At 38.9% G+C, this 16,902-nt stretch overlaps 2 protein-coding genes and 1 long non-coding RNA gene across 4 annotated transcripts; 1 reads left to right on the top strand and 2 right to left on the bottom strand.

Annotated features, from left to right (window-relative positions):
• Window position 1: 1 nt before the first annotated feature.
• Window positions 2–2,492, bottom strand: rhbdd2 (rhomboid domain containing 2). Its single transcript, XM_032561856.1, has one exon. The coding sequence runs from the start codon at window positions 2,052–2,054 to the stop codon at window positions 1,083–1,085; it is 972 nt and encodes a 323-aa protein (XP_032417747.1). The 5' UTR covers window positions 2,055–2,492; the 3' UTR covers window positions 2–1,082.
• Window positions 2,493–2,698: 206 nt separating this feature from the next.
• Window positions 2,699–11,620, top strand: utp6 (UTP6 small subunit processome component). Of its 2 annotated transcripts, XR_004339169.1 has the most exons (20): window positions 2,699–2,941; window positions 3,445–3,529; window positions 3,612–3,653; window positions 3,739–3,831; window positions 5,839–5,886; window positions 5,975–6,038; window positions 6,133–6,251; window positions 6,350–6,427; window positions 6,888–6,969; window positions 7,105–7,186; window positions 7,312–7,490; window positions 7,627–7,706; window positions 7,821–7,898; window positions 8,519–8,698; window positions 9,899–9,979; window positions 10,142–10,251; window positions 10,378–10,444; window positions 10,605–10,677; window positions 10,938–11,220; window positions 11,264–11,620. XR_004339169.1 is itself a non-coding variant. In XM_032561855.1 (19 exons), the coding sequence occupies exons 1-19, from the start codon at window positions 2,850–2,852 to the stop codon at window positions 11,090–11,092; spliced, it is 1,788 nt and encodes a 595-aa protein (XP_032417746.1). In that variant the 5' UTR covers window positions 2,699–2,849; the 3' UTR covers window positions 11,093–11,304. The 2 variants fall into 2 exon arrangements, 1 of the variants encoding a protein (XP_032417746.1); XM_032561855.1 differs by having other exon boundaries at window positions 10,938–11,304.
• Window positions 11,562–16,425, bottom strand: LOC116719360 (uncharacterized). The gene is made up of 2 exons (XR_004339170.1): window positions 15,754–16,425; window positions 11,562–14,098 (listed from the first exon to the last, which is right to left on the bottom strand). It is a non-coding gene; the product is annotated as an uncharacterized LOC116719360 (long non-coding RNA).
• Between the last annotated feature and the right edge of the window lie 477 nt (window positions 16,426–16,902).

Raw genomic sequence — 16,902 nt, 5'->3', positions numbered from 1 at the left:
ATTCCAATTTGATGCTTTTATTTGAGTTAATTTTATTAAACAATATCACATTATATAAAATAGATGCATCGTTAGATAAACAGGACAAATATTCTTTCTTTTAAAGTTTTTTTGGGGAGCTCAAACAGTTCTGTTTTAGAGGCTTGTTGGAAAACATCACTGAATAAACAGCATCAGGAAGACCAAGGAACAGTTCACAATTCTGGGAGTTTTTTTTCCTTTTGGAAGGCATTGTAAAAGGCAAAAACTTGTCCCACAATAATAGAAGTAGGTACTTCATTGCGAATGATTTTCAGCTGTTTGAAAACAGCAGCTTACCAGCTATACTTTTAATACAGTGCTAATAAAATGTATTTTTCACAAGTTTTAATTTTGTTAAAAAACTGATCTACAGTACATGTTGATTTTACTATTTTTTCATTTTTTTTCCACAAGAGTGTCAATAAGTATCAGTAATTTCAAAAATATAGGTAAATGGAGCTACTATGTGCATCTCACTTCTTTAAGTGGAATTCTAAAGAAGCCTATTTCAAAGAAAAGTATGTGTTTGTGCTGCTATGCTGTGCCATGCAGTCACTGCGGTATAGTGACCTAAAAATGTAGGTTTTTTAATCATTATTTTCACAGTAGTATCACAAAATTTCATGATGAAATTCCATATTGCCCACCCATAAGTCTGGTCACTGACACTTTCTCTTGTATTTCCCTAAAAAGATTTTATTTTATTTTCATGGATAATTTTAGTGGTTTTGAAACCATGACATTTTAAAACCTTGATAAATTTAACTGCCCCGTTGCTGTGAGTAATTACAGCCTAATACTTTTAATTAGCTATCTGATCACATTTACAACTAGAGGCCTTTTGAAATATACATTTATTACTGGAAGTATAAAAAGTTATAAAACAAAAAAAAACATTTTTTTTTTTTTTTTTACAAAGAAACGCCACATTTAAAAAAGGCATAAAATATTAAAATCATAACCATATTTACCAAGTCCTTCACTTTGGATGCTGTAACATCTAAGAATGAAACACAAGACGTGAGAGGACTCGTTAAGCAATCAAATAAAAAAAAACACAACTACTGCGTAGGTCCATGACTATGACTGTGGCCATGGTTACAACTATGTCCCACAATTTGATCTGAGAAATGTCCATGATTGTGTCCAACACTGTTTGATGAAATGTGTCCATGAGGATGTTGAGGTGGTGTCAAGCTGGCTGAGTGTGGCCAGCCCTCATAGATTGTAGCTGGGGTGTGAGTGGTGGTAGTGCTGGGCAGCGGTGCATAAGCTTGAACCGGGTACGATCCAGGAGTGGGATTTATTTGTGGAAGCAGGGTCTTCCTCCTCTCCTGCGAGGACGCAGGGATGAACATGACACCGCTGATGCTCCTCAGCAACTTAAACAGCGGAGTCTTCTCCAGAACTGCAGCCCTGGACTCAGACATGTCCACAGGAGACAGCCAGCCTTTGCCATGCACCCAGCCGATCAGTATGGCAATAACATTGCAGAGAAGCACACTGCCAGGGATGAGGGCCGTGCAGATGATGAGGAGCACCCAGGGGAGGGCAACTGCAGGAAAACTGACCCCACAGAGAAACCCTTTGGTCATCTTGGTGTGTAAGGTGGTCAGGGCCACACAGGCCAAGACCACTGGGAGCAGACCCTCTGTGTGCTGGCTGGCATCCTGCAGAAGATCCAAGAAACTGTAAATCACACCAGTAGTGGAGGCGAGCAGGAGGAAGATGAACAGGAAGCGAACCGTGCCGAAGCCTTTCTCCACACTGCCAGTCAGAAACAGCAGAGCAGTGATGCTCAGCAGGAGCTGAGGGAGGCTTCGGTGGTGAAAGGGGAACAGAAAGAGGCGGTGGATGTGGCCGCTGTGGAAAACTGTTGCTCCGATGCTGAGGCTCTCCTCAGGCAGGCTGAGATAGGTTCGGATGCCAAACAAAACGCAGGAGAAAAGGGCCACTACGAGAGCTCCACTGGTGACAACAGGAGTGACATCTTTAATCACTCTGAAACGCTCATTAAAGTTTTTAGTTTGCATCTCGGGAAAAAAAAAACAGCGCAGGAAGCCCGCTGGATAAGAGAAAAGCAGAAGCTTAGATGACTTCTCTGCCTTCACACTTCCGGAACAGGAAGTGTAATTTTTACATTATCGGGTTTCCTTTTGACTTAAAAGCGTCTGGTGGGTGAATAATCAGTTTACAGTCATCATTATTACTCTGTTGAAAATTTATTTTACCTTCTTCTTGCTCAGTCGATCCTCTCTGGAAACCCAACAAACCTGAATGGCTAGTTCAAAATCAGGAGGTAAGACAGCGTTCCTTAGTAACTTTCACAATAAAATCTTGCGATGAGTCCTTCATCTTCAGCCTCCATTGAGACAGAATGCTGGTAATATCCAAAACAAAGATACTGATAAAAAAGAAAATTTATAGGAAGCAAAGATCAATTTTATCTTTTGTAAAATTGTAAAAAAAACTGCATAAATAATTTCTTATATTTTTTATTTATGCTAAATATTCTGTCTATTTCTGGATTTTATGTATGTATATGTATATATGTATATAAAAATAATCTGTCCGTTTTTCTATTTAGTTAGTAAGCTAGTTAGCCAGTTAGTTCGTTGGTGACAGCGGAACTCTCTGCTTCATTGATTCACGTTCCCAGTCGGACCTATTTGCGGATGTAACCGGAAAAGCCTCTGATCACAACTTCCACCCATGTGTATGTGGAGATTCCAGTGTGATCGACTTCAGACTAGTTAGGATAAAGTTTCTCATCTTGGTTTAGTTTGATATCAGCGGTGTGAGGCTGCCGTCCCGGTCCCGGTGAAAACATGGCGGAGGTCGTTCAGCAGCGGATCGAGGACAGGATTCCTGAGCTGGAGCAGCTGGAGAGAGTGGGACTATTCACCAAGAAAGAAGTCAAGTACGAAATGAGGCTCAAATGTTTTTTCTGGTTGTTGGGAAACTGTTCAGTTGAGCTCATCTTTGAATGAATCTGAATCAAGATGATTTCAGTAAAATACAGTCCTGTGTGGATATTTAGTGATGTTCTTCCCGGACATGAATGAAACAGCTTTTAATCATAAAAAGAAAAGAAAATCTATTAATCTTTTTTACGCCTTTTCTCACTATTAATATTAATATGTACATGTCATTTCCTATTTTTGTGGTCAAACAGCTCAGTCTTTGACCACAAAATAGAAAATAAATAAAAAGGTTAAAATTAATTAAATAAACGGGTCAAAAACAAGCTTTGTACATTGCCCTAACTCGATTGTAAATTTATGAACTATGGTTAAAAGCCAGAGTGTATGCCAGGAAAGCAACCAATCCAAATACCAGTTCTGATAAGAAGAGTTCTGAAGCCTGCATGAAATTGTGCATTGTGCAAAACTGTTTTGTTGTTTTTACATGTGATTGATTTAGATCTATAATCAAAAAGGCTACAGCTCTTGAATACAAGCTCCACAGGCTGATCGTGAACAAGGAGGACTTCATTGCATACATTCAGGTAGAAGCTGGTCTTTATGACCTGGGTTCTATATAAGTTTTTAAAGATTAGACATCTTATTCCTGTCTTTTTGTTGTTGCAGTATGAAATCAATGTCTTAGAGTTGATCAAGAAAAGAAGAGCGGTATGTAGCTGCTGGTGATACTACAAAACACCTGATCAAAAATGGAAAAAAGTCTTTTTTTTTTACCTTTTGTATTCTTTTTCAGCACATACATTATCATTTCAAACGAGAGGAGATTGAATTCCCCATCATCCACAGAATAAGTAGCATCTTCAGAAGAGCAACAAAGAAGTGGAAGGTTGGTACTATTCACACAACTCTTCTTGCTGCTAAATTATGTTTTGTATTTTACTCCGCTAGAAATGTTTTACATGAATCACAATTTTTAAAAGTGTTTATTTATTATGTCTGCTTTTAGCAACAACCCAGTTCCTCAGATATGAGTAGGGAAACATTTTAGCTTCTGTCTCTTTAAGACTCTTGCCTAATCGCGAGCCCTTTTCTGAAGGTGTCCAACATTAGGCATTCAGGGCAATAGGGTTTAAGATTTTGCAGATTTTATTAAGTATAACATTATGTGAAGAGTCAATTTTTACTGTGTTGATCCTAATTTCTGCGGTTACCACTAAATTCCAAGATTTCAACACAAACTGTAACAGATGGTGACCCAGTCTTCCCCTATTGCCTGGAGATGATCCCAGTTTGTTTATTTGCCTGTTTTTTGAGAGCTGACTCCCATTTCTCAATAGAGTTAGACTCTGAGAAATGTTGGACAATACTCTGATTATCGACAACTTGTGCCTGGAGTTTTACAAGTTGATCTTATTTGATGTCTTGGAACAACTTTTTCTTCCTCATTGCAGCATTCTGACTACCCCCACTCATAGATTGTATCAGCATGCTTCACTGTAGGAAAGACAAAGGATTTGTTGTTGCTCTCACATTTTCTTGTCTGAACAAAATGTGAGATGTTTCTCACAGGCGGATTCAGCAAATAAAATAATTATAACAAGTCTACTGCTATTCGTCCTTGTGCTTCCTCCTGCAGATTTTCTTTTTCCTTGATATTGTTCTTGGACAGAAGCAGCTTTTTGCTGCTGCTTGACAAAAAGGCCTTTGTAAAAAAAAAGGCTTTGCCTCACTACCTCCAACATCAGCTGCTGATGTCGACCAATCTATGCAGCTGTGGCAACAGCTAGTAGAAGACTGTCCTGGCATTCTCTACACAATCTTTGTACTTTCTTCATTGTAACTTTTCTTTTAGATGCTACATTCTTAGTAGCATTTTTCTTACAACACAATTTTGCTGCTAAGTGATAATGAAGGCTTTTTTTTAGGTTTAGCATTGGGGGATTATATCTCTTAAATTGTAGGGAAAATTTCTGTTGAATGCTTAGTTGAGGATTTTTAAGGCGATTCTTTTGGTGTCTTCATTTAAAATAAAACCAGATTGGGTTGTGTTGGAGATGGAAGCTAATGGCTAGTGTGACCGGTGGACTTCTGCGTTGTGTGTTGATGGGATAAACCATAAAAACACCGAGTCTGGGTTTGGAGGCGGACTCCGTTTATTCAGCCTGTCAATCGGGAGATATTAGCATTAGCACGTAGCATGTGCTCCAGTTCTCCAACCCGATCTATACAAAATAATAATGTTAGCATGCATCAAATCTTATAAATGCATAATAGCAACTCGAATGAAAATATTAAAACACCTAACATTAATACAGAAGGAAAAAAATAAACATTTGGACAATATAAATGAAGGATTACAATAGATTATAAAACTTGCCTCTTCCCAGTGGAACGAGTAACAAAAGGGAAGAGGAAATGAACAACTTAACATTTATAATGGTGCTGGAGGACCCCAAACAAAAGAAGAAGAAAGTAGGGCGGAGCTGGAGGACCAAACCCCTCATAGCAGACACAGAGGAACACAAAGACAGACAAGTATAAGAGGACAAATAAATTAAAGAGAACATTTTGTGAAAATATACAACTAACAATATAGACCCAGTTACACTAGTCCCACGGTGCAATCCTTTGTCATCTTTGCATTGGACAGACACTTACAGAAAGTGGATCCCTATTTAGACGGAATATTGAGTTTGGAGGCGGTGCACCACTAATGATCTTCCTGTGTGTAACAAGTATTGAGAATGAAGCATTTAAAAAGTGTTTCAGGTCAGAGCAACTAACAAAAAAGTGAACTGGTCAGAAAGGCATTAAAATAGCCTTCACTCAAACTCCTATGACATTTTTATTTTTTTATCATTTCATCAATATTCTGATGTCTTTTTATGAACAGGATGATGTGCAGCTGTGGCTTTCACATGTTGCTTTCTGCAAGAAATGGGTATGTAGAGCTCTCTGAATCTTTTCATACTCATGCAGTCTATGCCTGTTGATACTGCTATTAACTTCTGTTGGGCTTCTCTCATCAGGAAACCAAAGGTCAGATCAGCAAGGTGTTCTCGTCTATGTTAGCTATCCACCCTGACAAACCAGGTAAAGAAAACACAGCATCAGTGGAGAGTCCCAATATTGCTTGATGGTCCATGATATGAATTCAGAAGAACTGAACTTAAGCTTTTTACGCTAGCATTGTGGATCATGGCTGCCAAGAGTGAGCTTGAGGACCGAAATTCCTCTGAGAGTGCCCGACACTTGTTCCTGCGAGCGCTGCGTTTCCACCCAGACAACAAGAAGCTCTACCAGGAGGTAAAGCCGGGAAATGGAAAAGACCCAAGTGTGTGAATGCAAGAATGAGTGCAATTTCTGTCGTGTTCTTCTGAATTCTCCATCCTTGTGTGCATCAGTATTTCCGTATGGAGCTACTGCACTGTGAGAAGCTGAGGAAGCAGAAGGAAGAGCTGGAGAAAGCCGAAATGGAGTTGGTGAGGGCTTTATCTTGCTAAAGAATCTCGGCTTTTCCGTTTCTGTCATGTTACGCCTACATGTAACATTTTTATTGGGACTTGTGCGATAGGTCAGCATAAATAGCTCATGATTGGAAGTGAAAAGCAAAACAATAAATAAAATTGCTGAAAATTGTGCCATGTCAATATATTTAATGGCAAAGTACTATTTGTGTAGGACAGCCTTTCACTGTAATTACAGCTGCAGGTTATGTTTGTGTTTTGCACATATAGAGACATATCTGTCAATTCTTCTTTGTTAACCAGCTGTATTAATCATTTGTTTGAGTTGCTCTATTACATAAACCCCCCAAAAGTGACAGTGACATTTGTGTTGTTGTGACTGTTAAAAACTTGTTAGGTTGGAGAAATGTTGCCAGGCTCAGTAGAGCCTCTGACCTGACATGCTGTGTCAGGATTTTCTGTTGATACCTTCCAGGGTGAATATGAGTTTTCTCCAGAGATCCTTAGTGGAAAACTGGCAGATGTTGTGTACAAAGATGCTACGGCAAAAATCAAAGGTATGATTTATTTTACTCTTCTGTAAAAATGTGTTAAATATCTAATTAGTAGTTTTAGTTAGTTTTTATTAGCTTTTATTACACAGACTTGAATATGAACAAGGATTTATTTGTTGTTGGCATTGTGCCCCACAGAAGCAGAATTTGTAATCTCACTCCTGAACATAGCAGCCATCTTTGATTTTACCAAAGAACTCCAAGACGCCATCCTGCAAGAGTAAGAAGAAAACATAACTTTAGATGTGCTTATTTTTTTCTTTACCATCTGTCCGAGATTGAATTGTTGAACTCCAGCAGCACTCCATGTTCAGGCAGCACCTTTCCTGCTTCCTCTATTTGCAGCTTGCAGGCCAACTACACAGAGGACAGCTTGATGTGGGATTTCATGGCTAAGAGGGAGTTGGAGGCCCCAGGGGTGGATGAGGAGCTCTACACCGCCAAAGGCCGGGCCTCGGACATTAACCGCAGAGAGGAGCGCTGCTGCCAGGTCTATGAAGAAGGCCTCAAGAGCCTCAACACTGGTTAGAGCACTGACAAATTATGTTATCAATAAAATCATGGTTGGATTTTCTAACATTGTACGTACACTCTTATGTTGATACCATTACCCCCACTTACATGTCTGGATAAGAAATTGCTGCTTTTTTTTGCTTTCAGAGCCGATGTGGACTCGCTATGTTGTTTTCTGCTTGGAAAGACTAAAGAGGAAGACCAACGTCCAGGAGCTCAAGGACAAAGTAGGGAAATAACAAATTGTACTTTTAGTTCTTATGTACTGTGAAGTTTCAGGGGGTAAAATATTTGAGAGGTGGAGGAGTAAATTGCTTCACATGTTTATGTATGTGTCACAGAGGCAAGAGAGGCTGTTGGAAGTTTTACAACGTGCCCATGACTCCTCACTGCTGAAGGAGAATTTTTACAAAAACTGGGTAAGACCCCCTGAATGTTCATTCATTGATGCTGATATGTATACTGCTGACTTCACAGTTCACAAATTATGCTCTTAAAGCAAACCATTTTAATGTAGGTCAGTCTTAACGCCTGCGTTAAAAGGCTTTAGAGCAATAATTTGAACAGCTTGCCAGGTTCATAGATGTACCAAAGAAATAACAGTGGGTCAGGAACGGAGCCATGGGGAACTCTGCACAAAGCTTTTGATAACTTGTCTTTCCAAATAACTTCTCAACCAACATATCTTTGTTACCCCCAGTGTTTTAACATTGTAGCTTCTGTTTTAGCTTTCACGTAGACCTGCTAAAGTTTTTGTTAAAGAAAACTTTTACCTTTTGTCAGATTAAAACTAGCTTATTTACAAGTCCTGTTTGAAGGAGGATTTTAGACCTAGTTTTGATTTTAAAGCTAAAATCTTTGAGAGTAGAGCTTTACAGTTTATAATGTGATAATGCATTGAAAGCAATAACAGTGCAAGTGTTGCTAGGAGCAGATAACTACCCCAGTGTTTTTTATAGGTAGAGATTCTGTTAAAAAAGTAGAAGAAATACCCTGAAAAGATGTTTAGAATCAAACCTGATGCTCTCCGTGTGACCAGCTGGAGATCCTGCTGTCGTCTGGGGATGCCGAAGCTGCAGCCACCCTCGCCTTGTCGGCCACGCAGCGCTACAACCAATCTGTGTCCGTCTGGAGTCTCTGTCTGCAAACGTTAATGCAGCTGGGGTGTGGAGACATGGCCAAGCTGTTCCACGACGCTCTCACACATGTTAATCCCAAGGTATACACACAGTCACACATACATCCAAATAATTAGTCTTTATTTCTTATTCTCATCTAGTTTGATCATTTCCGAGGCACACACAAGCTGTTACAATAACCAATTTAATTGTGCTCTCTGGAGAACAAAGTCACACATGTTACCCACTGGCACATTACCATAAGTGGGTCATCTCCTTGGCCCAATTAGTCTCGGCTCCATACCGTCCACTGCAGCCTCTGCCTGTATGTGAGACAAACTGAGGACCGGCTGAACATTAGCTGTCGAGCATAAATGCAACACGATCAATTATTGGTGCATTTCTCCTCACACACACACTTTAAACTCAAACACCTTGATGGCTGTCTGCAGAATAGCTGCTTGTTGTGGTGGGGTTTCCCAACTCTAGCTCTGTAAAGTAGCTACTAGAGGAGGATTACAAATCGCTCATTATGCAAGTCTTTCCTCTCTGTTTGCTAAAGTGTGGAGCACATGTGTGAACCTACAGGGTTTGGGTTTGGTATGTAGAGTACTCCGGTGTTTCTGTTGCAATGAATAATACTCTACTTACCCTTATAATATAAATGCACAGTTTTTAAAATATAGAGGTAAAAATTTGAGTTTATTAGAGATTACATAAATGTTGATTTCATATTTTTAAGATTATAAATGATTTATTTTGCTTCAGATCTCTTGATGCAATCGATGTACTTAGCAACTAAATGTGTAAAAATGAGTCTTATTTAATCTGGGACTGCTTGGTCACACCAACGACTTCCACATCTTCTTTCCAGATGTGTAGCATACATGACTTATTATTGTCATGTATTAGCTATCAAGTTTTCATTGGGATATAGTGTACAAAGTCCTGCATAAATTGTAAAACACACCCCGGGTTAAAAGAAGTGTGTTCAGGATAGTGGTATAATGTCTTTTTATTCTGGTCTTCCTGAACTTAAAGATGAATTTGGATTGTTTTATTATATTTATTTAACATTTCCTATTCTAGTATATTTAAAATAGAGTGAAATTAATTCATTAAATCATTCTCGAAATCTTAAATCACATAAGGGTTTCTCCACTTTTTCCCCACTGAAAAATTATGTTAACAATTTTTCATGAATAGGTCTAAAATTGACTCATATCATAATTGTAGAGTGATGAAAGTTGTTCTGCATTTTATGTAAGCTTGTGGTGGTAATATTCAGTTCTTTTGTTCAGGAGAGTCTATCACTGTGGCAGCTGCAGCTTCAGTGGAGCATGGCCAACCAGAGTGCTGAGGAGACGGAAGCAATCTTTAAGGTAGCACCAATCCTCCCCTTCAGCAAAGTGGCAAGCCTGAAAGAGCAGCATGTTGAAACGTTTTTTTTGCTTTCAACAATTGGACACAAAAGCACTCCTTTGTGAATTAGATTACATTGACATTTTGCAGTATTTTCAGACATTTCATCTCTTTGCTCTCAGAGAGGTTTGCTGTCCACTGTCACGGCTATCGCCATGGAGATGAAAGAGCTCTATCTCGAATGGTCTTACTCAGTTGGAGGATATAAGAAAGCCAGAAAGACCTTTACAAGGTAGTGTGCCCTTCAAACAAATAAAAACTTAGAGGGAAGGAAAAAAGAGTGGAGAATAATCCTTAAACATCTTTCATGTTTTAAAGACAAATTGAAGATTGCTCAAGTTTTCCCTTTCTTCCATAGTTTACAAGAAAATCGTCCGTTGTCTAAGAGGTTTTTCACCTGCATGATTCAAATTGAGAAGGAACAAGTATGTATGACAACTGTTACTTTCCACTAATAATTTTGTGTAATGTGCTGGTTTATAATTTGTATAAAGAAGAGGAAGAACTGAAAGGAAAGAAGCGGTTTACTGATGCCTCGGGCCAGCTCTGATTTTAAGTGTGTGAATAATTTTATTTGTTCTGCAGGAAACTCCGAAGATTAACAATCTGAGAGATTATTATGAGAGAGCATTGCAGGAGTTTGGCTCTGCAGATGATGGTGAGTCCAGGTTGAAAAACCAGCAGAAGAACTGTTGGTTAAAAACTTTTATTTATAGCTTCATGTTAAACAGAGACAGATGAGTAACGTCTCTCTCTGCAAAAACTAGAGAATTTCAATAAAAACATTTGAGCAGAATTGGCTAACACCAAGGCTTGATTTAAGGACCAAAGGGCATTACATTTGACACAAGGTCATAAACGTTTCAAACAGTGCTGTTATTTTTAAAATGCAACATTCTCTTTTTTTTTTTTCCAAAGACCTGTGGCTGCAGTACATCCAGGAGGAGATGGGAGTGCTTGGCCGGCCAGAAAACTGCGCAAAGATCCACTGGAGAGCCATGAAGTTCCTGGAGGGGGAGAGCGTGGAGAGATTCACCTCCAAATACACTCTGCTTCAGACCGGACACTTGTGAGAGGAACTGAAAGATGCAGCCTAACACGCCAAACGACCACATCTGCACGTGGTGTTACGCTAATAATTACCTTAAACATTGTAATTTTGCAAAAGAATAGTGATAGGTGCGTGAACCAGGTTGAAGCCTATTAACTAGTAACCTTCCACAAGCATGTCTGAATATGGACTTTATTGGCCTTTAGCTAAAATAAATCAAGATTTTTACCCCAAGCAATCTCCTGAAATTTTGTGTCATTTTCAACACTGCTATATAATTTTTTTATATTTAAGTGGTTGTTAGATGTAATTTGAGTTCAGTGCCTTCTGTGACCAGAGTTACACAAAAAGTGTAAATTAATTATATGCTTTTAAAATTTTACTATGGGAAAATTGTGCAGCATGAAGGAGCCTGTTGATTCTTCTTTAGGGTTCTAGTCATGCTCCAGTTAAAGAAGCCAACAATTCATTTGGTTCTGTGAATTCTACACTTTTTTTTTTTCACAATACCAACTTTTACGGCTGTTCTATTAAAAAATTTTTTGATCTGGCTGTGTTTTCTGATCCCGCTAAAATACCAGCACATAGACCCAGTGTTTGCCTTCACTATAAATATTCTCATAGTAGTTGCAACCTTACAATGTAAAAAAAATAATCTGAAACTGTTTAAAAGTACAAACCAACCTATATGAAACATTAAAATGGCAATAAACCTCTATATTTAATTACAGCTTTTAAGGACACTTAAAATTAGTGACTTATTTTTACCGCAGTGGTACCTAAAGTCTTGGTTATGAGGTATACAATGTTTATGGGGGAAAAAAAGCACATAAAATAGATCTTCATATTCTATGCAACATATCAAACAACATATAAGAGCAAGTAGAAAATGCATTCAGCTAATGTGGAACAGCTTGTAAAAGTACTTGGTTTAAAATTTCAAAACATTTTAAGCGGTGGACCATCACAAAGTAGAGCACAATTGTAAAGTGGAAGTAGGTTTTCAAAATGAACATCAATGCCCCTTTTACTACGAGTAAAGAAAACCCAGTACAACTAACAGCCTCCTTTAGTGACCGAAATGAGCAAGTATCGTAATTCTTCATTAGGGTTATGGTCATGGGAGTCACAAGAAGCTTCGGCTCAGGTAACAAAACAACCAGACACCAAGTGGCAGTCTGGAAAACTTTACATTTTGAAATACAGCTGACCCAAATTAGTCCAGATGTAACCAAAGTAGCAAAATGCCCTTACACTCAAATGTCTAGAATGTTACAAAAACTTAAAAAGTAGAAAGTGTGAGACATAAAAAAAAGACCTGGGCCACGTGAAACACTGAACTACACATTATCATAATGGCACGACCGGGTCATAGCAGCGTCATTCTGTGGGCTGCTGTTCTTCAGCTGGGACAGGAGAAGTGGATGAAATAAAATACAAGGCAATGATGGAGGACAATGAAGATCTTTGTGAAAACTTAGAACCCTTTACTTCCTTCCATCCACTTCACAATTTTCACTACATTGTGCTGGTCTATCACATAAACTGTTAAAATCCAGGGATGTTTGTGGTTGGATGTGAAAATGTTAATGTGAAGCACACTAACAGTAAAGTCTCTTAAACTCTAATGGAGCAACATGTTCCTGACCACAACAGAGTAAATTTAAAAATTGGGTTAAACAAAAACATATCTCTGTGTTTAAGTCAGGGGATTAAAACCTTTACAGTCCAAAACGTAATTTTTCTCCTCAGTCCAGCTAAATAAAATGCTAAGAGACGCAAATGTTACCTGACCTTTTGAAAAAAAAAAAAAAGACAAACTGTAAATTCTGATAAATATCTTTCATAGAGAATGCCAATTTTAAAATAAATAAATTTCCAAAAGAGGATAGATGTGTTTGCTTCTGTGGGGTGTTATTTGTGAAAAATAATGTAAAAAGGTAAAAAAGAAAAAATTACGTTTCCAACATAATGGCAAGAAAAAAAAATCTGTCACTAACACTTTTAAAGTGTCATTTTGTTGTGGAAATTCAATAGTTAGTCCATGGAAAAATGAAGAAAAAAATCTTAAACCTGCATTTGTTATTAGAGCTATATTTAAGAATAACAGATTTTTTATCATTGTTATTTAAGTTACTAAATGCTGCTATAAACTAAATTTGTCTGTAGAAGACTTCTATACTTTTAAAGGATATATTTCCCATGATGCTGACTGAACTTTTTGTTGACAGGAACATTGCATGAACAGCAACAGCTGTCTTTAAAAGAAAGTGAAGAAGTTGAGTGACATTTCCTTTGGAAGCTGGAGAGTTTCCTTATGTTACCTGAGAAATGTGTGTTGGATGTATTTTAGTCAACAATGTAAAAGCTTTTATTTTTATATAAAATCTATTAAGGCTAAATTTAAGGAGAGTATATTGAGTTTCTTTATCCTGTAAATTAACAGAACATTTTAAACCTAATCAAGAAATCAAAATGAACAAAACTATTTAGTCAGACCTTCAAAAGTAATAATAAAATAAAAAAATCAAGACAGTGGAAAATCAACGACTGCTTTTAAAAATCCTGCAGTGATGATGAAATAATAAAAAAGCTTTCAATGTGGATGGCAATATTTTACACAGTTCTCTCCTTCCAACGTAGCAAACTGCAGACATGCATGCTGGGTTTCATCGCAGAAAACTACAAGTATCCTCCACCATCCCAGAATGCTCTCCTTTCTCACACTCGGCATCAGTTTTGCTCTTCAGGTCATTGGGTCAGAGCTTCTTGAAGAGGATGTAGGTGAAGAGAGCCAACACACCAGCAGACAGCAGCCCGATCACACACTGATGGATGGTTATGACGTTCTCCAGGGCGTGGATGCGCTCCTCCATGGCGTTGGTGTGGATGTAGTCATAGATGGAGGCGCCGATGCTCCACACCGCCCACACGGCATCCACCACCGCCTTCATGGTGGGGGAGACCATCGAGAGTGCCGCCTGCGGCCGACCTGCCGCCTCATCAGCTGCTGGTCTGCAGCGCTGCTCTGAAGGGAGAGGAGAGGGTGACACTCACTGCAGCGTGTGGGCTGAGAACTAAACTTCACATTCAGCAACCAGTTTGGACTTGCTCTTTATGTGATTACCTAATTTAATGGGTAATCACAAAAATACATTATTTAATAGTTTTTTAAAAATTTATTTTCATTTTTCAGTCATCGTCTGCTCATGTGTTTAGTGGAGAAACAAAATCCAACATTATGAAATAATGGGCTGCACTTATTGACAGCCCTTGCTCTCTGTCCTTTGGCAACATGGCAGCATTCGGTCTTCCTTTGTCACAAAGTGTGGTACAAATATATACAACTATTTGTTGGGAGATTTTGTTTTCCTAACTTGTGGTTCTGCCTATCAGAGTGTGTTGTGCCAATGTAAACTTGGGTCTTCATCCTTGTTTGTTGTTTTATACTATTTAATTATTGCTCCTAATGTAGACATCGACAGGTTTAAACATAACACTGCCTTCTTCCCCATTTGTTAATATTTGCTGTTCAAAAACACAAAGTTTTTTTTCTCCCTTTGACAGTAAGTCAGACTAGATGTTGCTTGTTTTAGGTAATTGATGATTATTTGTTTTGTTTGCTAAATGCCAATGTGAGTAGAGAGAGTGATTTTTTTGTTACTTTTAGTGAGGGACTTTACATATAATGTCACTGTGCCTTTAATCAACTTGGTAAAACCCAGAAGATGGTTTTGTAGGCTTTCTTATCTAAACAGAGTGCCTCCATTCACATTTGCTGTTTCCCCATTGCTTGTAGCAAACTGCAAGCAGGACTTCTTGAGGCTCTTTCAAAAGAACCTTCCTTCTCGCCACTTCTAATAACGACTGAATAACAATATATTTTCCCTCCTGAGCTGTAAATCTCTGCACCTCTTCCAATGTTAGACCTGTTGGCTGCTTCTCTGATTAATGCTGTCATTGGCCAGGTTGTCAGTTCAGGTGTACAGTCATGTCTTAGTAGTGTTTCAGTGGGGCCAATCTTTCCACTTTTAGATTAATTAATAGTTTATCCCTTACCTCCGTGCTGTGTTCCTTGGTTTTCATGATGCTGTTCAATAATGTTATCAAAAAAACCCCCCCAAAAAACAAAAACTGCTTTATACTGACATTAAATTCACAGATGAACTTTACCAACTTGCAGCAACTGGATGCCCAATTTTAATCAGGGACTACAAGGTAAATGGGGATGGATACAAATGTATGTCATATGTTTCTGATTTGTATTTATAAGAAAAACAAAAAACAAACAAAAAAAGTAATTTGTGTTCTACTCTAATACAATTTGGCAGCCTTCGCTTGACATACAAACTTCTATTTAAACACAGTTGTCACCAGGACAGTTTGTCCACCTGTTAAAGTAACAGGAACAGCTATGTATGTTTATCTCTATACATGCAGGCTCTGTCTATTCCTCAGTGATTTGTTCAACACATGGTGACGTCATCAGGTGTCATCAGTTAACCAGATGCCATTCTCATCACCTGGCTTTTTTTTTTTTTTTTTAAATCATGCTCAGAAAGCGTCAACATGTCAGGTCTGAATCTCCACTGCGTCCTAACTTTCAGGACATCAGCAACAAGGCGATGGGAGTGTGGCGTACATGAGATCCAGCTGAGCTCAGGAAGACGAAGTGAAACTCACCCACACGGTTCAGACGGAGGTCAACATCCGTCCTGTTGGTGCTGAATTATCCTGTTTATAAGAAGCCGGGGTATTCCCGTTAGACACAAAGTCTGACATTGCTATTCTTACAATAAAGTTCGCATCGACAGCACGTCTCGTTTCCGAGTAGGGTCTTCACGATAAAAGCCTACTCGGCACAAGCGTTTTACTGCAAAGCTACGCAACAGGCCGCTGTTGTGAAATATTTTGAGACGCAGGACTAACCAACGTGAAAACTCAATCTGTTTTGTCTACCCGCTTTTATTTTTAAAGGGCCAGACATGAAACCGCTTTTATTTTGAAGAAAACGACCTCGTTATGTGAAGCACCTGACTGAAGCCATGTGAGATGACAAAACAGAAAATCTGACTCGGAGATCCTTGAACAAGATGTCAAAAATCATACGCAGGGGTAAAATGAAAGTTACAATTGAAACGGTGCAATACAACGAATTACAATCAACTGATAAAAGCTGCATGTAAGCAAAATAAAGCGAAATGCAAAATATTTGTGATTTAGTGGATTGTATAGGAACAAAGCCCCAAACATTAAGCTGAAAGGAGAGTAAGGCCAGTATCTCATGTGTCCATTATTGACCTTAACAGCTTTAGTAGTGTAATTGTTCTCACTATTATCACTGGATGCCATATCATCACAAAGAGATATTGAGATGACATTTTCCAAAATTCACATTGTTCCACTTTTTGGAACCAAACGCTTTCCTGTAAGAGATTCAATGCGAACCCCCTCCGAGAGAGAGGTAAATCACTCACTACAGTTACCAGCTGCTTGCAAGTAATCGAAGTAATTACATAGTCAGTGTCGCCAGAGGTCGCTGTGCACCAACATGTTGCTGGTGAAGGGAGATAACGGGAGAGGTGTGATGAACCCGGGATGTACACAGTCAGAATCGATAAAAAGGGGGGAACACCTTGAGAGAGGCGCAGACGAACCGCCCCGGAGGCGACGTGCTAAGGAGGACCGGCGGCGGAGTTCAGCCCCGGGCCTGGGTGGCCCGCGTACAGGGGAGAGTCAGCGCGCCGCAGGAATATGTGCAGCTGAGAGGCACATGCTCGGACATTTCTCTGTCTAGAGCTCTTGATCCGTTTTCTGGTCCTCTTTCAGAAC

This window comes from Xiphophorus hellerii, chromosome 5 (genome assembly GCF_003331165.1).
Source record: "Xiphophorus hellerii strain 12219 chromosome 5, Xiphophorus_hellerii-4.1, whole genome shotgun sequence".
Classification (NCBI taxonomy): domain Eukaryota; kingdom Metazoa; phylum Chordata; class Actinopteri; order Cyprinodontiformes; family Poeciliidae; genus Xiphophorus; species Xiphophorus hellerii.
Note: the sequence above shows the minus strand (reverse complement) of the source record. Positions and strands in the feature narration are given on the sequence as shown.

What these genes read in the sequence shown, in the direction of transcription:
- rhbdd2 (XM_032561856.1), bottom strand. Translation starts at nt 2,054, where the DNA reads ATGCAAACTAAAAACTTTAATGAGCGTTTCAGAGTGATTAAAGATGTC.
- utp6 (XM_032561855.1), top strand. Translation starts at nt 2,850, where the DNA reads ATGGCGGAGGTCGTTCAGCAGCGGATCGAGGACAGGATTCCTGAGCTG. An exon ending in TGATCAAGAAAAGAAGAGCG is followed by an intron (nt 3,654 to 3,738) that starts GTATGTAGCTGC and finishes ATTCTTTTTCAG; the next exon opens with CACATACATTATCATTTCAA. An exon ending in TCCAGGAGCTCAAGGACAAA is followed by an intron (nt 7,707 to 7,820) that starts GTAGGGAAATAA and finishes TATGTGTCACAG; the next exon opens with AGGCAAGAGAGGCTGTTGGA.